Genomic DNA, 25,107 nt, shown 5'->3' with positions numbered 1-25,107 from the left:
TGAGTAAAAAGTCAACAAATAGGCAAATTGATCATAACATACATTTTTTAAATGTGTTTTGGGGGATACAAACACTTTTAAAAGTCTCAAAATTGCATTCAACAATTGCAACAAAAGGTAAGTGATGACACACACATTCTAATTCATGTGCCTACATTCAGTTTGCTTTCATTAGCTTACTAGATCATCAACAATGATTTGATTATTGTTATCTTACAGAATATGTATAAGTTGTTAGCAGCAAAGCTAATTGGTGATTGTTCACCTGAGAGACGGCAGGGAGTTACATCGATCTGGTGGAATATAAAAAGGCCAGAGCTTGATTAAAAGTTACACCTATTAAGTTACAAAAGAGAACAGGATGAGAACGCTATTTTGCTTAGTACACAAAGAGGACATGGGCAGAGAGTACAGGTGCCCCCTACACACAGAGAACAGGATGAGAACGCTATTTTGCTTAGTACACAAAGAGGACATGGGCAGAGAGTACAGGTGCCCCCTACACACAGAGAACAGGATGAGAACGCTATTTTGCTTAGTACACAAAGAGGACATGGGCAGAGAGCACAGGTGCCCCCTACACACAGAGAACAGGATGAGAACGCTATTTTGCTTAGTACACAAAGAGGACATGGGCAGAGAGTACAGGTGCCCCCTACACACAGAGAACAGGATGAGAACGCTATTTAGCTTAGTACGCAAAGAGGACATGGGCAGAGAGTACAGGTGCCCCCCACACACAGAGAACAGGATGAGAACGCTATTTAGCTTAGTACGCAAAGAGGACATGGGCAGAGAGTACAGGTGCCCCCCACACACAGAGAACAGGATGAGAACGCTATTTGGCTTAGTACGCAAAGAGGACATGGGCAGAGAGTACAGGTGCCCCCCACACACAGAGAACAGGATGAGAACGCTATTTGGCTTAGTACGCAAAGAGGACATGGGCAGAGAGCACAGGTGCCCCCTACACACAGAGAACAGGATGAGAACGCTATTTAGCTTAGTACGCAAAGAGGACATGGGCAGAGAGCACAGGTGCCCCCCACACACAGAGAACAGGATGAGAACGCTATTTAGCTTAGTACGCAAAGAGGACATGGGCAGAGAGTACAGGTGCCCCCTACACACAGAGAACAGGATGAGAACGCTATTTAGCTTAGTACGCAAAGAGGACATGGGCAGAGAGTACAGGTGCCCCCCACACACAGAGAACAGGATGAGAACGCTATTTGGCTTAGTACGCAAAGAGGACATGGGCAGAGAGCACAGGTGCCCCCTACACACAGAGAACAGGATGAGAACGCTATTTAGCTTAGTACACAAAGAGGACATGGGCAGAGAGTACAGGTGCCCCCCACACACAGAGAACAGGATGAGAACGCTATTTAGCTTAGTACGCAAAGAGGACATGGGCAGAGAGCACAGGTGCCCCCCACACACAGAGAACAGGATGAGAACGCTATTTAGCTTAGTACGCAAAGAGGACATGGGCAGAGAGTACAGGTGCCCCCTACACACAGAGAACAGGATGAGAACGCTATTTAGCTTAGTACGCAAAGAGGACATGGGCAGAGAGTACAGGTGCCCCCCACACACAGAGAACAGGATGAGAACGCTATTTAGCTTAGTACGCAAAGAGGACATGGGCAGAGAGTACAGGTGCCCCCCACACACAGAGAACAGGATGAGAACGCTATTTGGCTTAGTACGCAAAGACGACATGGGCAGAGAGCACAGGTGCCCCCCACACACAGAGAACAGGATGAGAACGCTATTTGGCTTAGTACGCAAGAGGACATGGGCACAGAGCACAGGTGCCCCCCACACACAGAGAACAGGATGAGAACGCTATTTAGCTTAGTACGCAAAGAGGACATGGGCACAGAGCACAGGTGCCCCCTACACACAGAGAACAGGATGAGAACGCTATTTAGCTTAGTACGCAAAGAGGACATGGGCAGAGAGCACAGGTGCCCCCCACACACAGAGAACAGGATGAGAACGCTATTTAGCTTAGTACGCAAAGAGGACATGGGCACAGAGCACAGGTGCCCCCTGCACACAGAGAACAGGATGAGAACGCTATTTAACTTATTACGCAAAGAGGACATGGGCACAGAGCACAGGTGCCCCCTACACACAGAGAACTTGATGAGAACGCTATTTTGCTTAGTACACAAAGAGGACATGGGCAGAGAGCACAGGTGCCCCCCACACACAGAGAACAGGATGAGAACGCTATTTAGCTTAGTACGCAAAGAGGACATGGGCAGAGAGTACAGGTGCCCCCCACACACAGAGAACAGGATGAGAACGCTATTTAGCTTAGTACGCAAAGAGGACATGGGCACAGAGCACAGGTGCCCCCTACACACAGAGAACAGGATGAGAACGCTATTTAGCTTAGTACGCAAAGAGGACATGGGCAGAGAGTACAGGTGCCCCCTACACACAGAGAACAGGATGAGAACGCTATTTAGCTTAGTACGCAAAGAGGACATGGGCAGAGAGCACAGGTGCCCCCTACACACAGAGAACAGGATGAGAACGCTATTTAGCTTAGTACGCAAAGAGGACATGGGCAGAGAGCACAGGTGCACACAGAGAACAGGATGAGTGTAGCCTATCAGTGCTTTTACGGTAAGGGTTGGTGCCCACTGTGCGTGTGGCACTTATAAGTGGAGCTGGAGTTTGTGGACACCTGTATGTGACTAAATTGACTGTTTAGATTAGAGATGCTGGAATCATGTTTCCCCCCCCCCCCACCCCCCACCCACCCCCATCACACCTTGTAAAATAATAGTGGGACATCATCTCAAGGGAAGTTTTCTTGTGACCGTTATTACGTTTTCAACATACTCTGCATTTTCAATCAATAAAAATTTAAGTATTTAGTAACAGTAATTGGTTAGAATTGTATAATTTTGACTTAATTGTCACATTGATTATTCATTCTCTTCCGGTTCCACTTTATATGAAGTACAAATTATAAAGGCTGTAAAATTGCAAAAGGCTTCATAAGCACGACATAAATGCTACACATATCATCTATAAGCACATGTCAAACTCTATAAATGGTGTATAAAGGGTGACATAACCATTCCCACTGTAGGCTGAATTGCCAAAGACATAAGGCATTATGCATGTTTATACACACTTTATAGAGTATGACATGAACGTATAGATGATTTGTGAAGTATTTATGTAGTGTTTACGAAGCCTTTATGTCCACTGTAAAAAATAATCCTGTTGTTTTTTGTTAACTTACTGGCAGACAGTTACCTGTAACTTACTGTAAAAATAAGTACAGTATGTTACCGTAAATGTACTTTTATGGTCTCTTTGGAAATTACGGTAACGTACAGTATCTTTACTAATGTACAGGCTGCAACTAAGCTCCCATAAAAACATATACACATATTTTTACAGTGCATGCTGTATAAAAGCTTTATAATCTGTACTTTGTTTAAATCAAATGACATTTTATTGGTCACATACACATGGTTAGCAGATGTTAATGCGAGTGTAGTGAAATGCTTGTGCTTCTAGTTCCGACAGTGCAGCAGTATCTAACATGTAATCTGACAATTTACCGAACATGTAATCTAACAACTACCCAATACACAAACATCGAAGTAAAGGAATGGAATACAAATATATACATATAAATATATGGGTGAGCAACGACAGAGCGGCATAGGCAAGATGCAATAGATGGTATAAAATACAGTATATACATATGAGATGAGTAAATGCAACATATGTAAACATGATTAAAGTGGCCAATGATTACAAGTTTAAAGTGGGACCTCAGTTCCTCTGGAAGGAGTAAAAACACGTTGCTGTAGACTGTATTCGTGTTGATAAGGGTTCTAACTCACACCTGTAGGAAGGCAACCTGACCCGGGACACATTGAGGACGATCACCATGGATACTGGGAGGGTGCCGACAAAATGACCTCTGGCACCAACTCTGGCACTATAACATCAATCTCCTCTCTGGCACAATGATTAGGGCTTAAATGGAACATTCCAGAACACTCACTGGCTGCAGTTTACAAGTCAAGTCTACAATGTGTAAAATGGACCCTAAAGAGATGTCAAAATTGAAGTTGGGATGCATTAAACGAGTTAGATACAGTTCAGCTGTTTTGTTTTCTCCCTCTGCTCTTGTTGTTGAAAGGCTGGAAAGGGTCTACTAAAACGATTCAATGTATCTTGAATGTAGGGAACACACAGCGTGTGCAAGATGGGTAGCCCAGCGGTTAAGAGCTAGTAACCGAAAGGTTGCTGGTTCGAATCCCCCAGCCGACAAGGTGAACAATCTGTCAATCTGACCTTGAGCAAGGCACTTTACGCTCTAGATAAGAGCGCCTGCTAAAACGTAAATGTCCGTAGATGGGCTTGCTTCTCAACTGTCAATTTGTGGGTAGTTTGAGCACCAGGAACACAAATAGTTTGGTTAATGAAGAAGTTGTGCCAGTTCTTGTTTGCAGAGGCTGTGTGGGGATCTGTACACCTTATACTGTTCATGTGTAATATACAAGACTTGAATGTTGCTTGAATCTGTCCGTTAGAGGTACTCAAGTGTTATAGAGGGGTGGTTGAGTGAATATGAGACTCTCTAACTCATTCACATCACCCCAACTGGAGCACAGGGCAGCAGCAGAGTATCTCCACTTCACACCTGGCTGGGTACATCAATGTTGATTCATTTTGGTTGAAAAGTATTTTTTCTGTTTGCAGGGTCCTTTTAGTGTTGTGGGGCAATTTTTGGAGTGTTTTCATGGGTTGCTCGGAGGTGGTTAGAGTGTTGTGCAGAGGTTGCTCGGAGGTGGTTAGAGTGTTGTGCAGAGGTTGTTTGGAGGTGGTTGGAGTGTTGTGCAGAGGTTGCTCGGAGGTGGTTGGAGTGTTGTGCAGAGGTTGTTTGGAGGTGGTTGGAGTGTTGTGCAGAGGTTGTTTGGAGGTGGTTAGAGTGTTGTGCAGAGGTTGTTTGGAGGTGGTTGGAGTGTTGTGCAGAGGTTGTTTGGAGGTGGTTGGAGTGTTGTGCAGAGGTTGTTTGGGGAATTGGAAGGGTGCACACAGAGAGACAGGAAGGAGTACGGTGGATCACACTGCTCAGGAATACTAATGAGTATCTTTTGTCATCAATCTGTCTCTACATACCCTCTCTCTCTCTCTCTCTCTCTCTCTCTCTCTCTCTCTCTCTCTCTCTCTCTCTCTCTCTCTCTCTCTCTCTCTCTCTCTCTCTCTCTCTCTCTCTCTCTCTTCTCTTAATCCAAGTCCTCTTTCCCCTTCTCTGCCCCCTCACACACTTGAACACATACTCACATAGGATCACTCGGTCACACAAGCCAATGTGCGCTCACACACACACACTTTCTCCCTCTCTCTCTCTCAGTCGTATTCTTCAATGGTGGCTTTTGTCCCTTTCATCTCCCTAAACAAAGGATTCTTGTGCACACAGGACAGAGTGAGAGAGAGATGGCGAGAGGGAGAAAGGGAGGGAAGGGAAGGGAAAGGGGGGACACCTAGTCAGTTGTACAACTGAATGCCTTCAACTGAAATGTGTCTTCCGCATTTAACCCAACCCCTCTTAATCACCACACGAAATCCGGATTGGACTTGACATGACATTTTAAGGCAGGGTGGTAACAAACCTATGTAAATTGAGTCAACAAATCTTTTGTTACAGTGCATACTTTGATTCAAAAGGAGAGAGAATATAGCGGAGAGGAAGACACAGAAGTGTTAAAAGGAATACTAAACGAAGGGAAAATAATAATAATAATAATAATAATAGTAAGTGTTGTTTGGGAAATATCAACATTGATATATTGAGACGGCCGTGTTGTGTATGTCGCTGTACATGTGAATGTGTGTTTACTGTATGTGTGGGCGAGGCCTCAGTAGGGTTCAGAGGGCAGCTGTGAATGTACTCGGCCTATCACACTCGCCTATCCGAAACCCCGCCTCCTCAACCCCCCGCCCCCCATTTAGTATTCTGAGCACAGAAATCTACACAGATCCCTATTCATACTCACAGTGTGAGCTTCAGCACCAGAGAGATGAAGGGAGAGAGGGAGGAAGGGGGGAGGAAAGAGGGGGAGAGAGAATGGAGTAAGCGAGTGGGGACACAGAGAGAAAGGTCAGAAAGTAGAGAGCGTATCAGATCGCCTATTTCTCTGCCTTTTGTTTTAGTTGGTTATTTTTTTATTGGTCTGGAAAGCAGAGGCAGGCAGAGACAAAAGGACCATTTAGCCAAGGAGAGAGAGGGAGAGGGAGAGAGAGAGAGAGATAGAGAGAGAGAGAGAGAGGGGGAGAGAGAGATGGAGAGATAGATAGAGCGAGATAGAGAGATAGAGAGAGATAGATAGAGAGATTGAGAGAGATAGAGAGAGAGATGGAGAAATAAAGATATATATAGAGATAGATAGAGAGATAGAGAGTTAGAGAGCGAGATAGAGAAAGTCCAGATTGAGGATACAGAACTAAGTCTAGAAGGATGCTCGGGCCAAAGTCACACACAAACAGCAAGTCTCCATATCCCCAAGGAGAAAAAGAGGCATCTTGGCCCTGATAGATAGCAAACAGAGGGTAGTGCGTACGTCCCAGTACATCACTGGGCCAAGCTTCCTGCTACCCAGGACCTCTGTACCAGGCCGTGTCAGGAAGGCCCTAAAAATGGTCAAAGACACCAGCAACCCAAAGGCTCCTTAACAGCTTCTACCCCCAAGACATAAGAGTTCTGAACAATGAATCAAATGGCTACCTGGAATATTTGGATTTTTATACTGCTGCTTCTAGCTGTTTATTATTTATGCATAGTCACTTTACCCTACATATTACCTCAATTACCTGGACTAACCTGTACCCCGCACATTGACTCAGTACCGGGGCTCCCTGTATATAGCCTCGCTACTGTTATTTTATTATGTTACTTTTTTAACTTTAAGTATATTTAGTAAATATTTTCTTAACTCTTATGTTCTTAAAACTGCGTTGTTGGTTCAGGGCTTGTAAGTAAGTCATTTCTACACCCGTTGTATCTACACCCGTTGTATCTACACCCGTTGAAGTCTACACCTGTTGAAGTCTACACCCGTTGTATCTACACCCGTTGTATCTACACCCGTTGAAGTCTACACCCGTTGTATCTACACCCGTTGAAGTCTACACCCGTTGTATCTACACCCGTTGAAGTCTACACCCGTTGTATCTACACCCGTTATATCTACACCCGTTGAAGTCTACACCCGTTGTATCTACACCCGTTGTATCTACAACCGTTGAAGTCTACACCCGTTGTATCTACACCCGTTGTATCTACACCCATTGAAGTCTACACCCGTTGTATCTACACCCGTTATATCTACACCCGTTGAAGTCTACACCCGTTGTATCTACACCCGTTGTATCTACACCCGTTGAAGTCTACACCCGTTGAAGTCTACACCCGTTGAAGTCTACACCCGTTGAAGTCTACACCCGTTGTGTATCTACACCCGTTGTATCTACACCCGTTGTATCTACACCCGTTGAAGTCTACACCTGTTGAAGTCTACACCCGTTGTATCTACACCCGTTGTATCTACACCCGTTGAAGTCTACACCCGTTGTATCTACACCCGTTGTATCTACACCCGTTGAAGTCTACACCCGTTGAAGTCTACACCCGTTGAAGTCTACACCCGTTGAAGTCTACACCCGTTGTGTATCTACACCCGTTGTATCTACACCCGTTGTATTCGGCACGTGTGACAAATAACATTTGATTTGATTTGGACAAGCTCTATTCTCCTACTGTACTGCGTCCACAAACCACACCGTGTAATTATCTGACACAGAAAAACATTTATTGGACAGTGAAAATGAGATCATGTTGTAGCTGCACATGGTAGTAGACTACTGGGGCAGTATGGGGCTAATCATCAACGTGGTGAGGTCATAGTTTGAACTCTAAGTGTAAGCAGTACCACTACGTGTAAGGCAGTAAGACGATTTAAACGTTCATTTTATTTCATTAGGGAAAAAGGGTTAATGAAAGAGAAGTAGATTGTGTCAGGGATCAAAGCCCATTCATACATGGTTGATCCAGACCAGTGGAGGCTGCAGAGGGGAGGACGGCTCATAATAATGTCTGGAATGGAGTAAATGGAATGGCATCAAACACATGGAAACCATGGAAACCATGACGAAACCATGAGGAAACCATGTGGAAACCATGAGGAAACCATGTGGAAACCATGTGGAAACCATGAGGCAACCATGTGGAAACCATGTGGAAACCATGTCGAAACCATGAGGAAACCATGTGGAAACCATGAGGAAACCATGTGGAAACCATGAGGAAACCATGTGGAAACCATGAGGAAACCATGTGGAAACCATGAGGAAACCATGTGGAAACCATGTGGAAACCATGAGGAAACCATGTGGAAACCATGAGGAAACCATGTGGAAACCATGAGGAAACCATGAGGAAACCATGTGGAAACCATGTGGAAACCATGAGGAAACCATGTGGAAATCATGAGGAAACCATGTAGAAACCATGAAGAAACCATGTGGAAACCATGAGGAAACCATGTGGAAACCATGAGGAAACCATGAGGAAACCATGTGGAAACCATGAGGAAACCATGTGGAAACCATGTGGAAACCATGAGGAAACCATGTGGAAACCATGAGGAAACCATGTGGAAACCATGAGGAAACCATGAGGAAACCATGTGGAAACCATGTCGAAACCATGAGGAAACCATGTGGAAACCATGAGGAAACCATGAGGAAACCATGTGGAAACCATGTGGGAACCATGTGGAAACCATGAGGAAACCATGAGGAAACCATGTGGAAACCATGAGGAAACCATGAGGAAACCATGTGGGAACCATGTGGAAACCATGAGGAAACCATGAGGAAACCATGTGGAAACCATGAGGAAACCATGAGGAAACCATGAGGAAACCATGTGGGAACCATGTGGACACCATGTGTTTGATGTATTTGATACCATTCCACCGATTCCGCTCCAACCATTACCACGAGCCTGTCCCCAATTAAGTTGCCACCATCCTCCTGTGCTCCAGATACTAGGCTACATGTGGCTTTTCTGTTCCTGGTTTCGGATGGGGAATAAGTAAGCCTTGTTTCAGTCCCTCCTGATCCAGCCAGCGTGATGCGCTGCAGACACATCTGAGCGCCTTAGCATTATAGAGGGGCTTTTAAAAGGAAAAGACAGCTGTGACATTGCACTGAAAGGGGGCTTTTACTTTGAAAGGGCAGCTGTGGCTCTGTCTGTAAAGAAAAGGATGAAGAGAGAGAGTGACAGAGAGTTTGGAGCACATTGACAGCCACAGGCCTGCATCTGTCCACTTGAAAAAGTGTGTCCCGTTTATAATGTCCCTCTCTTTCTATCCCTTTCTTCATGTCTTCCTCCCCCCACACCCCGAATGTTCCACTCCTGTCACCTCTTCCATTCCTCCCGTTAACAACCTCTCTCTTCCTTTCCTCTTCTCTCCTTTCTCACAAAATCTTTTGAGCTTGTTTTTCATCAACTTTGACTTTGCACAATATTTATCTCTTCCTCTCCCTCTTCACCCTTCCTTCTCCCCACCCCCTCACTCCTCTCCCTCTTAATCTTTCTCCAGTTTCACTCCTCTTTTTCTTCATCTCTCTCCCGTTTCACTCCTCTCCCTCCTCACCCCTCCTTCTCCTCACCCCTCTCCCTCCTCACTCCTCACTCCTCTCCATCCACACCCCACTCCCTCCCTCTCCCTCCTCACCCCTCACCCTCACTCCTCTCCCTCTTCAGCTCTCTCCCTCACTCTAATTTCCACCGTCGAGTCCTTTCCCATTTATCCATTCTATCCTCATTCACCCCCGACCTCACTCCTCCATCATCAACTCCCCCTCCCACCATCCCTCCCTTCTTCCCCTGATAAAGCTGCAGCCATGACGTCGGCCACTCCCCCCTCCTCGCGCGGCTCCTCCCCCCAGAAGGAGTGTCACTCCATGACACAGACGGAGGTTCTGAAGCCGCTGTTGGGGGCAGGGGGGGCGGAAGGGGTGGGGGTGGCAACTGCGGCAGGGGGGGCAGCAACGGCAGGGGGGGCAGCGATGGCAGGGGGGGCAGCAACGGCAGGGGGGCAGCGACGGCAGGGGGGGCAGCAACGGCAGGGGGGCAGCGACGGCGGTCTGCGCACTCCGACGGAGACGGCGCGTTCTCTCCAAGGACGGGCACAGCAACGTGCACATCGAGCATGTGAGCGGGCGTGGGGCGATGTACCTGCGTGACATCTGGACGACCTTCCTGGACATGCAGTGGCGCTACAAGCTCTTCCTGTTCTCGGCCACCTTCGCTGGGACCTGGTTCCTGTTCGGGGTTCTGTGGTACCTGGTGGCGCTGGTGCATGGAGACCTGCTAGGTGAGGATGGAGGAAGGGGAGAGAGAGGGAGAGAGGGATGGGGGGAGAGAAGGTGGGAGGGGAGGGGTTCTGTGGTACCTGGTGGCGCTGGTGCACGGAGACCTGCTAGGTGAGGATGGAGGAAGGGGAGAGAGAGGTTGAGGGAGAGAGGAATGGGGGGAGAGAAGGTGGGAGGGGAGGGGTTCTGTGGTACCTGGTGGTGCTGGTGCACGGAGACCTGCTAGGTGAGGATGGAGGAAGGGGAGAGAGAGGTAGAGGGAGAGAGGGATGGGGGGAGAGAAGGTGGGAGGGGAGGGGTTCTGTGGTACCTGGTGGCGCTGGTGCATGGAGACCTGCTAGGTGAGGATGGAGGGAAGGGAAAGAGAGGGAGAGACAGAATTCTAAGGCATTTGAGAGCAATGATACCTCAAAATACCAATACAATCAGTTGTACCTCTCCTATAATCTTTGTACCTTTTGCTTTCCATGTCAATCTCACAACCTTGCCTCTCTCCCTGTGCCTCCCTTCTCCACCCCTCCCTCTAGAGTTTGACCCTCCGTCAAACCACACCCCATGTGTGATGCAGGTGCAGACTCTGACGGGGGCGTTCCTCTTCTCACTGGAGTCACAGACCACAATTGGCTACGGCTTCCGTTGCATCACAGAGGAATGTCCCGCCGCCATCATCCTCCTCATCCTCCAGCTCGTCATCACCATGGTGCTTGAGATCTTCATCACTGGAACCTTCCTCGCCAAGGTACCTCACCCTTCCCCTGGGCAGAACGATAAGATGTTCACTTCACCATCCATCACATTCATTGATAAAGTAAACCACAACAGTATGGATATACAGTATTTCACTGAAACATCTGGATCTACACATCACGTCAAATTTTCAGTGCCATAATATGTGACTGGCCACCTGGTCTTATGTAAGCAAAATGTGAAATGGTGTTTTTTACATTGGATAAAAGTAGAGACTCTGAGCTACAAAATGGTATATCATACATGGCATCTGAGGAACAATGGGAAAGTAATTCTTCTTTGAAAGTTGATCAACTTGTAAATTCACTTTTGAGAAAATCGCCTTTGAATATTTTGATGTCAAGTGAAGAGCTCTTCTTTGTCTACACCCATTCAGCATCGTTCACACCCTCTTAAACTTTATCCCCACCCATCTTGTTTCGCTCTCGGAGTGCACACTTGACGCTCTGGCCGATGATTTGTTTACCTCAGGATAACATGAAAACAGCCTATCCAGCTCTGCTGACAACAATTTCATTACGCCTTTTTTGCAGTCGTTTACTGACACCGGCCATATTCAACGAGTGTTGTACAGTATACATGTCACGTAACGTCAGCTAATGAGCCAGTCAGCTAACGTTAGCTCGTTAAAACAACAATGAACAAAGTGCCAGCAATACCTAACATTAGGCTCTAACTACAAAAGCAAACAGCTCTGGGAAATGAATAATAACGTCCTCTAGGGAGCAGTTAAAGTTAGCTAGCTAACAGTAGACTTTAGCTTAAGACATATAGCTAGCTGGGTAAACAATGAACCTAGCTAGGTAAACAACGTTTAAGATCACACACATCGCATAACGTTCGCTAACAAGCCAGCCAGCTAACGTTAGCTAGATAAGCAACAATTAACAGTGTGGCAACAACTGCTCTGGGAAACGAATAATAACATCAGCTAGGGAGCAAGCCACCTAACGTTAGCTAACAGTACACTTTAGCTTGAAATGAAACCACTTTGTCAAAATTAGAAACATATAATATCACAAAATGTAGCTAGCTAACGCTAGACTATCTTACTTGTATACATGATTTCAAAACTTAATCCTCCAGAAAATGGAGAGCAACACTTATGCAGCTCCACTACATAGTACATTTTTAAAAAGGCGTGTTCGACAGGATTACCAACACAGACTGACGAGCTCAAATAAACAGAAGCCCTCTATATGGCAGACCAATCCTCTCTCCTATCTCGGCATGTCCAGCCCGCTCATTATCTCGAACACATGTTCGAGAAAGCATTTCTGCAAAAAAAAACGCATTTTGATTAAAAAAAAGAACATTTATATTCAAATGGCTCTGCTGTGAAGTCGTGACTAGTTTCCTAAATCGGGTCACATATGCACTGCATCCATCCATAGTCAACACATACATCAGTGTTTACTATCCAGCTCCCCCCTCTCTTTCCCCCCCTCTCTCTCCCCCCTCTCTCTTTCCCCCGCTCTCTCTCTCTCTCTCTTTCCCCCGCTCTCTCTCTCTCTCTCTCTCTCTCTCTCTCTCTCTTTCTCCCCCTCTCTCTTGCTCTCCCCCTCTCCCCCCTCTCTCTCCCCCTCTCCCCGCTCTATCTCTCTTCCTCTCTCTCTCTCTCTCTCTCTCTCTCTCTCTCTCTCTCTCTCTCTCTCTCTCTCTCTCTCTCTCTCTTTCTCCCCCTCTCTCTTGCTCTCCCCCTCTCCCCCCACTCTCTCTCCCCTCTCCCCGCTCTATCTCTCTTCCCCTCTCTCTCTCTCTCTCTCTCTCTCTCTCTCTCTCTCTCTCTCTCTCTCTCTCTCTCTCTCTCTCTCTCTCTCTCTCTCCCCTCTCCCCCTCTCTCCCCCCTCTCTCTCTCCCCCTCTCCCCCCTCTCTCTCTCCCCCTCTCCCCCTCTCCCCCCCCTCTCTCTCTCTCTCTCTCTCTCTCTCTCTCTCTCTCTCTCTCTCTCTCTCTCTCTCTCTCTCTCTCTCTCTCTCCCCATCTCTCTCTCCCCCCTCTCTCTCTCTCTCTCCCCCTCTCCCCCTTTCTCTCCCCTGCTCCCTTTCTCCTCTTCCCTCATATCATTTTAACCCTCTATAACATGAATTATCTGCTGCCCTCTCTATCTCTCACTCAGGGTCAGAGTTATCTATATGTGTGTCTGTGTGTGTGTTGGGGGTGGAGGTTAAGATCATAGGAAGTTCATGCCCTATGTGTATTGATAAGGAGACTTACAGCAGGCTGTGCAGCACAATAATATTTACTCAAACCGGATATGTTCCAGAGAGCATTGTGGGTAGTGGAGTTCATCATGCTACACTGTGTGGCTCTGACACACTCTTCCCCATTGTCCTCAGGTGGCGCGGCCCAAGAAGAGAGGAGAGACAGTGAAGTTCAGTCAGTACGCTGTGGTGTCCAATCACGAGGGCCGACCCTGCCTCATGATCCGTGTGGCTAACATGCGCAAGAGCCTGCTGCTGGGCTGCTCGGTAGAGACACAGTGTGTGTGTGTGTGTGTGTGTGTGTGTGTGTGTGTGTGTGTGTGTGTGTGTGTGTGTGTGTGTGTGTGTGTGTGTGTGTGTGTGTGTGTGTGTGTGTGTGTGTGTGTGTGTGTGTGTGAGAATGACGCAGTAGTCATTTTCCATCGACACTCCTCTTCAGAATCCTTGCACATGTCCCCTAAACAAATGACTCCATTTGGCTCCTAGGTGACGGGGAAGTTGCTCCAGACGTCCCAGACCAAGGAGGGGGAGACGATGCGTCTAGACCAGAGGAACGTTCCCTTCCAGGTGGACACGTCCAGCGACAGCCCCTTCCTCATCCTCCCCCTCACCTTCTACCACATCATAGACGACAGCAGCCCGCTCAGAGCCTGGGCTGCCAAGGGTAGGAATGATTACATACAGTAGCTTAATGTTCACATTGTCAGTTATTTGTGTTGTGTGTTCTCATTCAATTGGTCCTATTTCATGACCTAAAACTTGAAGGTTACCAGTTCCATAGGCAGGTATAGTGTAGTTACGGTCTAGTGTTCTTGTCCTATTGGTCCAATTTGATATTACTGTAAGTGGCCTAAGACATGGTAGTAAAATAGACAGGCAGGTTCAGTGTTCTGCTGTAGTAGTGGTGTAGTGAACTACAGTACCTTACAGTCTGTGTAAAGGAGGTGAAGTTGTTGCTATAGTTGACCATGTCCCATGTCTTAATCACCAGTAGGACGAGAGGGCCAGCCGGGGTGTGGGAACGGAAAGCCATCCGAGTGGAGAGAAAGAGAAGGGTGAATTTAGGAGATTAAAGGTCACTGCTGTGATGGACAAAGGGCATTTGGAACAGAGCCAGGACAGTAGAGGGATGGGGGGGGGGGTGAAGGGTGGATGGTAGGGAACATCATTCTAGTAATTTGTACACTGCAAATTGACCACAACTATGCCAAAAAAGTGATTGTATTTGAAAATAACCTTTTTGCCGATCCCTGTTGTAGAGGGGTGTGTGTTTGCGTACGTGCGTGCATACTGTATATGTGAATGCGTGTACACAGCAAATCGTCCAGTGTCGATTCAGAAGTTAAAATCACTCTGTAAGAGTGAAATTAGAACTCAGCGGTGTAAAAGAACCCCCAGTGTTGATGTTAATAGTCAGAGTTATTGTTTTACACTGTGGAGAGTAAAACAGTCCAATCAAAACCACACCCATCATTATCAGATATCCCAGAATGCACTACTGTGTTTTTGCATGTACATTGACTGATTGAATGATGTTATGCTTCACAAAGATAACATATATTTTTCTATTAGTTCATTTGATTTATTGCACCTGTTATTGAAATGGTTGTTCCAGTTTAAATGGTTTAGGTCGTCTCCTTTATCAATTTCCATTATCCCGACAGTCTTTCTGAATGAGGGTTGAGGGTGAATAAAGATTCCAACTGTTGGATATCCTAGCTCTGTCTGGATTCCTGTAGGAATTACACATTCATCACTTTGCAAGCCAGCATAATGTGACTTGCAGGCCTGATGTGGCCTGTAAACCAGGAGTTTCCTAACACCACAGTGCTAGGGTAAAACTAAGCAATCAAAGCAAGGCCTAATGATATATATAAGTATATATAAATAATTCAACAACCATGTCTGTGTCACTAACAAATACAGTCATGGGTGGTAAATTCGACAATTCACTCAAAAAGAAAAGATACCCTGGGAAAAATGCAAATGATATTTTACACCATGCACCATTTAATTATAGTTCACTCCAGTGTAGAGTGAAATACCTATTAGTTCACTCCATTGTAGTCACATTTTTGGGGTCTGGGGGATGACACCGGGAGAGGGGTCTCTCTCTCTCCATCTCTGTGTGTATGTCAGTGGAATGTGTGTGAGTGGGTGCCAGGGTTTCTCATTAAAAGACAACGGGGTACAGTCTGATACAGTGAGGGGTGCTGACACACAGCTGGGGGGGATCCTCTTACAGGAGGGCAGGCCTCTCATCACCACTAACCACAGAGCTATTACTGTGACCCATACTGATCCCTGATCTACCTCTCTACTCCTTTACTGCTCTCTCTCCTCTCTCTCTCATCTCTCTCTCTCTCTCTCTCTCTCTCTCTCTCTCTCTCTCTCTCTCTCTCTCTCTCTCTCTCTCTCTCTCTCTCTCTCTCTCTCTCTCTCTCTCTCTCTCTCTCTCTCTCGCTCTCCCCCTTCTCTCGCTCCCCCCCCTCTCTCTCTCTCTCTCTCTCTCTCTCTCTCTCTCTCTCTCTCTCTCTCTCTCTCTCTCTCTCTCGCTCCCCCCCTTCTCTCTCTCTCTCTCTCTTGCTACCCCCTTTTCTCTCTCTCTCTCTCTCTCTCTCTCTCTCTCTCTCTCTCTCTCTCTCTCTCTCTCTCTCTCTCTCTCTCTCTCTCTCTCTCGCTCCCCCTTCTCTCTCTCTCTCTCTCTCTCTCTCTCTCTCTCTCTCTCTCTCTCTCTCTCTCTCTCTCTCTCTCTCTCTCTCTCTCTCTCGCTCTCTCTCTCTCTCTCTCGCTCTCCCCCTTCTCTCTCTCTCTCTCTCTCTCTCTCTCTCTCTCTCTCTCTCTCGCTCTCCCTTCTCTCCTCTCTCTCCTCTCTCTCTCTCTCTCTCTCGCTCTCTCTCTCTCTCTCTCTCTCTCTCGCCCCCTTCTCTCTCTCTCTCTCCCCCCTCTCTCTCTCTCTCTCTCTCGCTCTCCCCTTCTCTCTCTCTCTCTCTCTCTCTCTCTCTCTCTCTCTCTCGCTCTCTCTCTCTCTCTCTCTCTCGCTCCCCCCTTCTCTCTCTCTCTCTCTCGCTCCCCCTTCTCTCTCTCTCTCTCTCTCTCTCTCTCTCTCTCTCTCTCTCTCTCTCTCTCTCTCTCTCTCTCTCTCTCTCTCTCTCTCTCCTCTCCCTTCTCTCCTCTCTCTCTCTCTCTCTCTCTCTCTCGCTCTCTCTCTCTCTCTCTCTCTCTCTCTCTCGCTTCTCTCTCTCTCTCTCTCTCTCTCTCTCTCCCCTTCTCTCCTCTCTCTCTCTCTCTCTCTCTCTCTCTCTCGCTCTCTCTCTCTCTCTCTCTCTCTCTCACTCTCCCCCCCCTTCTCTCTCTCTCTATAATGGGTTGAGCCCCAAACTCCTCCTGTTAAATTGACTGTGGTCAGATTGTACGCCATTGTGTTACTGTACACGTAATATGTTCATTTAATGATGCCTGATCCCAGAGAACACTCCGTTTGGCATTTGGGTTCACACTGTGTACCTTGAAAATGTAAGTAATATCTGCAAAAATCGTAATACTATCTTCAAGTATCATAATACTGTTACTAGAAGAATCAAAATACTAACAGTACATAATGCTACGACAATAGCCCCTGCACTATCTATGAATCTGTCTTCTAGTCTGGCCTCCTCTCACGGCAGCTCTCAAATTCTCATGATGCATTTCTGTGGAAATATCTGTAGCTCTTTGGGGGCACACGGACGGGGAGTTGGGGATTTTGCCAAAAACGGTGGGACACTGTCAGGAGTTTCAGTAAGGGGTTACAATGAGTGCACTAACGTGAATCCCCTCAGTACACTGTAGTTGTTAACAGGAGTGAGAAGAGAGGAGCACAGAGGTTGTAAAGGCTGTTCAGAAGAGCACAGTCAGAACTGCTCAAACCAGAAGTCAAGAACAACATTAGAGACTGAATAGACTAGACAGTCTACCATATCATGCATTGTGTGTGCTTGTCTGTGTGCATACGTGTGTGTGTGTGATATTTGTGCGTGCACGTTTGTATGTGTGTGCGTGTGTTACGAAGTGAGAGCAGTACTGGGTCGAGGTTAGAGTTAAAAGGACTGTTTTCACAGATGACATAGACTGACCAGGTGAAATCAGGTGAAAGCTATGATTGCTTATTGATGTCACTTGTTAAGTCCACTTCAATCAGTGTAGTTGAAGGGGAGGAGACAGATTAAAGAAGGATTTTAAGCCCTGAGACAATTGAGACATGGAAGGTGCAAAAATGTATTTGAGTGTTTACCAGCATCCACCTGTGTGTAATCAAGTCTCCGTATAAATGCACCTGCACCGTGATAGTCTCAGAGGTCCGTTAAAAGCGCAGGGCCGACCCTTTTCTCTGTATACATCAATGATGTTGCTCTTGCTGCTGGTGATTCTTTGATCCACCTCTAAGCGACGACACCATTATGTATACCTCTGGCCCTTCTTTGGAAACTGCATTAACTATCCTCTAGACGAGCTTCAATGCTATACAACTCTCCTTCTGTGGCCTCCAACTGCTCTTAAATGCAATGTAATTTACAAAATAGCCTACAACAAACATTCTACTCAACAAATTGGATGCAGTCTATCACAGTGCCATCTGTTTTGTCACCAAAGCGACCTGTACGCTCTCGTTGGCTGGCCCTCGCTTCATACTCGCCGCCAAACCCACTGGCTCTCGGTCATCTACAAGTCTCTGCTAGGTTAAAGCCCCACCTTATCTCAGCTCACTGGTCACCATAGCAGCACCCAACCGTAGCACTCGCTCCAGCAGGTATATCTCCCTGGTCACCCCCAAAGCCAATTCTTACTTTGGCTGCCTTTCCTTACAGTTCTCTGCTGCCAATGACTGGAACGAACTGCCAAAATCACATAAGCTGGAGACCAGATATCTCCCTCACTAGCTTTAAGCACCAGCTGTTAGAGCAGCTTACAGATCACTGCACCTGTACAGCCCATCTGTAAATAGCCCATCCAACTACCTCATCTCCATAATGTATTTATTTATCTTGCTCATTTGCACCCCAGTATCTCTACTTGCACATTCATATTCTGCACATCTACCATTCCAGTGTTTAATTGCTATATTGTAATTACTTCTCCACCATGGCCTATTTATTACCTTACCTCCCTTATCCTACCTCAGTTGCACACACTGTATATAGTATACAGTATATACACTGTATATATGTATATATGTATATAATTTCTACTGTATTATTGACTGTATGTTTGTTTATTCCATCTGTGTTGTTGTATGTGTTGAACTGCTGTGCTTTATCTTGGCCAGGTCGCTGTTGTAAATGAGAACTTGTTCTCAACTAGCCTCCCTGGTTAAATAAATAGAATGATGATTGCAGAGAAAGCAAAAGGGCAACAACTCTTACAATTCCAACTATTGAATCCTGCAAGATACTGTTCTTAATTATACCTTTTTTGTTGTTGCCAAAACAGAGATGCTGAAATGTTTTTATTTGGCAGCTAATACATCCGGTAAAGGCCCAGTGCACGACTTTTGTGAACAAATATATATGTTTGAAAATGATATTTTTGCTATAATACATTTTTTAAATTCAGATTTTTAAGAGGGTGCAGCACCCTCAGCACCCCTACTTCCCGCGGATATGGGATGGTGTATGTGTGCCATTCTGAGTGTGAATGGACCACGTTCGACACCTTGTAGAGTCCATGTCCTGACGTGTTGAGGCTGTTCTGAGGGAAAAAGGGTGTGTAACTCAAGGCAGCAGCGACTCCTCCTGGGGTCAGGCAAAATGAAGGCAGTTGTGCAGTGTGCTTGAAGGGGGTGGACATCTTTACTGCTTGTGTGCTTGATGTTCGTTATCAACCTATATATAGGCCTTTGTGGTGCAGCTATTTGTGCGTACAGTAAGTGTGTGGGGTGTGTTTTGTGTTTATTCTTATGGATCTCTAGTGCTAAATTTGTATCTTTCATTCACTCTACCTGTGTTCTAGGAGGGGGATGGACGGATCCGGATCTGGCAGACTTTGAGCTGCTGGTGATCATGAGTGCCACGGTAGAGCCCACATCCGCCACCTGCCAGGTGCGCACCTCCTACCTGCCTGATGAGATCCTGTGGGGGTATGAGTTCCCCCCCGTGGTCTCCCTGTCCCCGTCTGGGAAGTATGTGGCGGACTTCACCTTCTTCGACAAGGTGGACAAAACGAAAACCCCGCCCCTCTTCAAACAGGCCCCCCCCCCAAGCCCGGCCATGCACTCGTCCCGCAGCAGCAGAGGGGGCGCAGAGGAAGGGGCGGACCCAGAGAAGATTAAACTAGAGGAGAGCTATCGAGGGGAGGAGAGGGGGAGGGGCAGGGGGAGGGGCAGGGGGAGGGGGAGAGACAGTAGCCCCCTCAGTGTCCGTATCAGTAATGTATAGACAGAGAGGATGGAGGGAGAGAGAGGGGGAGAGAGAGAGAGAGAGAGAGAGAGAGAGAGAGAGAGAGAGAGAGAGAGAGAGAGAGAGAGAGAGAGAGAGAGAGAGAGAGAGAGAGAGAGAGAGAGAGAGAGAGCATGAATGAGATGGAATGAGAGAGTTACGAGAATCGAGAAAAGAGAGCAGACTGTATGGAGATTGATAACTTATCAAGTGAGAATAAAAAGATGAAGGAATGAGAGATGAGCTGCTCCTCTGTTGGGACATGTGAACACACACACAGACACACACACTCCTTTTTTGGACTTTATGCATTTGTATTGCCCCTTGTAAGGATTCAACAGGTGATGTCCTTCAAAGGAACAAAATACATCCCATTTGTGTCTACTGTCCTGTAATCAAAGATGGACCAAGAAAGCTTTTTAAACTTAATTTGTCTGTATTTTTTATAAGAAGACTTTGTGTGACTGGAAAGGTCAAGGTTGACTGGTTTACCAGGACAAAACATGGTTCACGAGGACATAATCAAAGGAACCATGCAGTGGAGGCTGCTGAGGGGAGGACGGCTCATAATAATGTCTGGAACAGAGTAAATGGATTGGCATCAAACACATGGAAACCATGGAAACCATGTGTTTGATACCATTCCACAGATTCCGCTCCAGCCATTACCAAGAGTCTGTCCTCCCCAATTAAGGTACCACCATCCTCCTGTGGAATCATTGTACTGTTACTGTTTTTAACACAGAAAGGTACTCTGTCTGCAGGACATGAGAGTGGAAATACTGGATAATTTTTTTTTAAACATTTTTTTTAAAGGATTTTGATTGAATATATGATATCGTATGTATACTGTATGTATCTGTCCCTAACGATGCGATATCCAGCAGTACTTATTCATCAGAGTATATGCTTAGCAGGGTTGGGGTCCATTCCATTTAAATTCCGGATAATTCAGAAAGTAAACCAAATTCCAATTCCAAAATTTCATTGTCACTCATTGAAAAGCCCTGAAGAGAAATGAAATTGGAATTGTAATTTCAGTGTACTTCCTGAGTTGACTAGAATTTCAGTGTACTTCCTGAATTGACTAGAATTTCAGTGTACTTCCTGAGTTGACTAGAATTTCAGTGTACTTCCTGAATTGACTAGAATTTCAGTGTACTTCCTGAGTTGACTAGAATTTCAGTGTACTTCCTGAGTTGACTAGAATTTCAGTGTACTTCCTGAATTGACTAGAATTTCAGTGTACTTCCTGAGTTGACTAGAATTTCAGTGTACTTCCTGAGTTGACTAGAATTTCAGTGTACTTCCTGAATTGACTAGAATTTCAGTGTACTTCCTGAGTTGACTAGAATTTCAGTGTACTTCCTGAATTGACTAGAATTGAAATGTAATTCATTCCAACCCTGATCTTCAGTGTTTCTGTTATTTTTTTATATGATTTTTCACTGGAAAATATGTATGTTAACAATACTAAAAGCACTTTAACTTGATGGTGTTTGTGTACACAAGCATATTTATATGTTTCAGTCAATGTGCGTGCGAGACTGCATGTATGTGTGTTTTAACATATTCATGTTCATATGCATGTACTTGTTATTCCTCCTGTACTTCAATACCTGATCACTCCTGTGGTCATTCTAAAACGTGCCACTAAACTGTGCCTTTTGATGTGCCAGTGTCTGTGCAGTCGAGCATCAGATTTCAATATCATATGGTGTGGTTAGCTGATATGTTAAACACCTATCCACTCGTTGTGAGATCTGGCAGGCGTCTGCAATGAAGTCAGGCAAGAATGCTACCATTGCCTGTGATTGGTTATAATGTGTTGACCAGGCCAGGTCCCATCTGTAATACTGCAACCTCATCACCCTAACAGATAATATACTATGAAGTGTTGCCCAGGCCAGGTCCCATCTGTAATACTGCAACCTCATCACCCTAACAGATAATATACTATGAAGTGTTACCCAGGCCAGGTCCCATCTGTAATACTGCAACCTCATCACCCTAACAGATAATATACTATGAAGTGTTACCCAGGCCAGGTCCCATCTGTAATACTGCAACAGATAATATACAATGAAATGTCTGTTTTTAATAAAAGTGCAGATTTACAACAGCTCTGTCTTGGCCCGTCTCTGTCAAACGAACCCCCCCCACACCTGTGTCGGTCTCCGTGAAACCAGCACTGAAGGAAACACACACTAAACATATACCACATGGTTTTTGTTGCTGTACACTTGCACAATGCACTCTTAATCCCAGAGTGCCGCAGGTAGGGGAGAACTGGGACGAAACAAAAAATTGTAGTTTTTTCCCCATAGAGAACGATGGAGCTAGAGCTCTCAACGTTTTAGCATGAGAGCTACTCATTTTATTCTAGCTTTCAAGTTGGCACAGTCTCCTCTTCTCTTCTCCCCTGCCACTCTTCCCCGGGTCCTTGGTGTACAGGAGAAAGTAGTGCACTATGTTTTCTGTCAATATACCTGGTCAATAATGGTTAACAAACAACTCTAATGGGGGTCCTGTAAAATCTGTGATTTCTTTCCCAAATTTAGTTTCCACAGTAGTAGTTCTCCTGGTTTTAGAATATATATATATTTTTCACTCTCAAAATTACAATTGTTCATAGAGAAACAATGAAATTGGATGTTCTGAGTCCATGTCAATGCTTAAACCACACCAGAAGTGACATTTTTTAGGCCTGTAAGAAAACTAAAACATTTGGAGTGTAATTCCCATCTGGGTCGTTAATAGCGCATCTAGTGTGCCATCTAGTGTGCCATCTAGTGTGCCATCTAGTGTGCCATCTAATGTGCCATCTAATGTGCAGGTCTTGATATGGTTTTGTACTGCTGCTGCTTATTTAAAGGTAAAGTTTGCTACTAACAAATAATATATACAAATGATATGCTTACTTCTGCCAGGTAAGCAGGCTTTGCAGTTAAAGTTTAATTGAGAAGGTTTTGGGGAAAGTATTTCTGTCAGCCCACAAGATGGTTATCACATTACAGTGACAATTGGTTGGGCAAACAACCCATTTTAGATGCATGTCAGCGAAGCCACTACACAACTCTAAACAATACATGAAATGCACTCTAACTGTGACAAACGGTGCCCACAAACGTTTAGGGTCGACATCAAGCTGTCCAGAGAGTGGAGCTTTTGGCTGACATGTTTTTAAAAAAGGGTTTCTGTTGACACCTTGGTGATTTGTGTAACTGGGTAAGAACATCCTTCTCCTTCAATGATAATGTACGCCGACATGAGTTTTGACTTTGAACCAAACACAAACATTATTACATTCATGTTCAGTAAATTCACAATGTTTGTTCTTATATAATTAACACTTAGCTCTAAGTATAAGCAAGTGCACGCAAACGAGCTGCGATGAGGTAGGCCCCTTCGTTCAGCTATTTCCAAATGGATAGCGACAGAAATTCAGATGTTAGTTCAGATAAATTCAGCAATTCAGCCTTAACTTTATTATTCTTTATGTCACCACAGAGAGAGAGCGAGAGAGCGAGAGAGCGACCAGCGGTTAGCCTACCATTTGAAATATTTCATTAGGTCTATGTGGTCTAAAAAGGTAGAACAATAAAATCACGAGGATCAACTTTTATAGACAATAAACAGACCCACTGACAGCACATTGAGCAACAACAAAAACAACCTTCGCAATATGGACTGTAATTACATGGGTCTAACACTGAACTTTTTGTTGAACAAAAATATTTGAATTAGGAAGAGACTGTCACTGGCAAACATGGTTACGAGGAGGGGATACAATAATATGTTGTTGGATATGTAACTTACCACCCTCCTTGTAGAGAAAAGGACCAGAGATCATTATAACACATTAAGTAAGAAAAACAATTAAAAGCATCATTCTAGCATTGCCTAAAATTATTAATAAGGTACTAATGAGATAGGCCTATATAAGCAATACAACAATGCAGGTGTACAAACTATGGCATATATGACGATAAGCTGTTCAGAGGAAAGCCGTAATTTCGATTAAGACATGAGCAAGCTGAGACGGATGTAGGCACGTAAGTAGACAATTAAAGTTGTTAAAAAAATCTAAAATGAGATTTCTCTGAAACAGGAAATAGGCTACATGTGCACCACCAAGTCAGAACAGTAGGCTAAGTTCTAAGGGAGAAAGGGACCACATTCTCAGGATGAGAAACATAGGCTACTAACAGCTTACTACACAACATACACTTAGTATTACTTTCTTAGCAACAGTATACATATCTCCCTGGCATATTACATCATTTATGCAGCAGCTTACTAGACATATTTATGGACTCACCATTGTTGTGATGTGCTCACTTGAACAGGAATTTGGCACGGCGGTCCTTCTCGTGGGCAAACTTCTCAATGACTTTGTCATCAAAGTCTGGCATTCTCTGGATGAAGTCATGCTGGATTGACAGAATGGACAATTAACCTTTTCTGGCCCACGGTGGAAACGTTTCTCTCTGACTCTGCGGTTGTCATCGGAGTGGTTTGATTTTAAGAAGAGAGACCGTATCAGATAAGTGATCCTGCAGGTTGTTCTTGTAGAGTGATTTCAATAAAGAAAGTGCTGTCTTCCTTTGCAGCTCAGGATGCCGGTAGAGAGTGGACAGCTCTGTTTCCCACATCTCCTGGTTGCCCACAGGCCATGGCCTGGTAGCACATTGGAGTTCTGCGGTGGGAAAATAAGGTACATACGTGGGGAAAAATTAAATGTCCATCAACTTTGCTGCAATTAAGTGGTCCCTTTCAGAAAACCTTTGTTGCACATGAGCAGCGAGCCTCCTTCATCACGGGTGCAGTGTTAGGTTTTCTCCACCTTGGTTCAGTGGCATCCCTAATGGCTATTGCATCACTAATAGCCAGTGCATCCCTAATGGCTATTGCATCACTAATAGCCAGTGCATCCCTAATGGCTATTGCATCACTAATAGCCAGTGCATCCCTAATGGCTATTGCATCACTAATAGCCAGTGCATCCCTAATGGCTATTGCATCACTAATAGCCAGTGCATCCCTAATGGCTATTGCATCACTAATAGCCAGTGCATCACTAATAGCCAGTGCATCCCTAATGGCTATTGCATCACTAATAGCCAGTGCATCCCTAATGGCTATTGCATCACTAATAGCCAGTGCATCCCTAATGGCTATTGCATCACTAATAGCCAGTGCATCACTAATAGCCAGTGCATCACTAATAGCCAGTGCATCCCTAATGGCTATTGCATCACTAATAGCCAGTGCATCCCTAATGGCTATTGCATCACTAATAGCCAGTGCATC

The 25,107-nt window shown here is 45.5% G+C and overlaps 2 protein-coding genes across 2 annotated transcripts; both read left to right on the top strand.

Moving 5' to 3' along the window:
* Positions 1-631: 631 nt before the first annotated feature.
* On the top strand, positions 632-2,619 carry LOC127915514 (uncharacterized). The gene is made up of 4 exons (XM_052495685.1): positions 632-804; positions 961-1,194; positions 1,351-1,740; positions 1,818-2,619. Exons 1-4 carry the CDS (start codon positions 632-634, stop codon positions 2,617-2,619), a joined length of 1,599 nt encoding a protein of 532 aa, XP_052351645.1.
* Positions 2,620-9,695: 7,076 nt separating this feature from the next.
* On the top strand, positions 9,696-21,916 carry LOC118367986 (ATP-sensitive inward rectifier potassium channel 10-like). Its single transcript, XM_052497435.1, has 6 exons — positions 9,696-10,074; positions 10,151-10,433; positions 10,959-11,170; positions 13,517-13,648; positions 13,868-14,045; positions 19,370-21,916. Exons 1-6 carry the CDS (start codon positions 9,961-9,963, stop codon positions 19,792-19,794), a joined length of 1,344 nt encoding a protein of 447 aa, XP_052353395.1. The 5' UTR covers positions 9,696-9,960; the 3' UTR covers positions 19,795-21,916.
* The last annotated feature ends 3,191 nt before the right edge of the window (positions 21,917-25,107 follow it).

This window comes from Oncorhynchus keta, chromosome 35 (genome assembly GCF_023373465.1).
Source record: "Oncorhynchus keta strain PuntledgeMale-10-30-2019 chromosome 35, Oket_V2, whole genome shotgun sequence".
Classification (NCBI taxonomy): Eukaryota; Metazoa; Chordata; class Actinopteri; order Salmoniformes; family Salmonidae; genus Oncorhynchus; species Oncorhynchus keta.
Note: the sequence above shows the minus strand (reverse complement) of the source record. Positions and strands in the feature narration are given on the sequence as shown.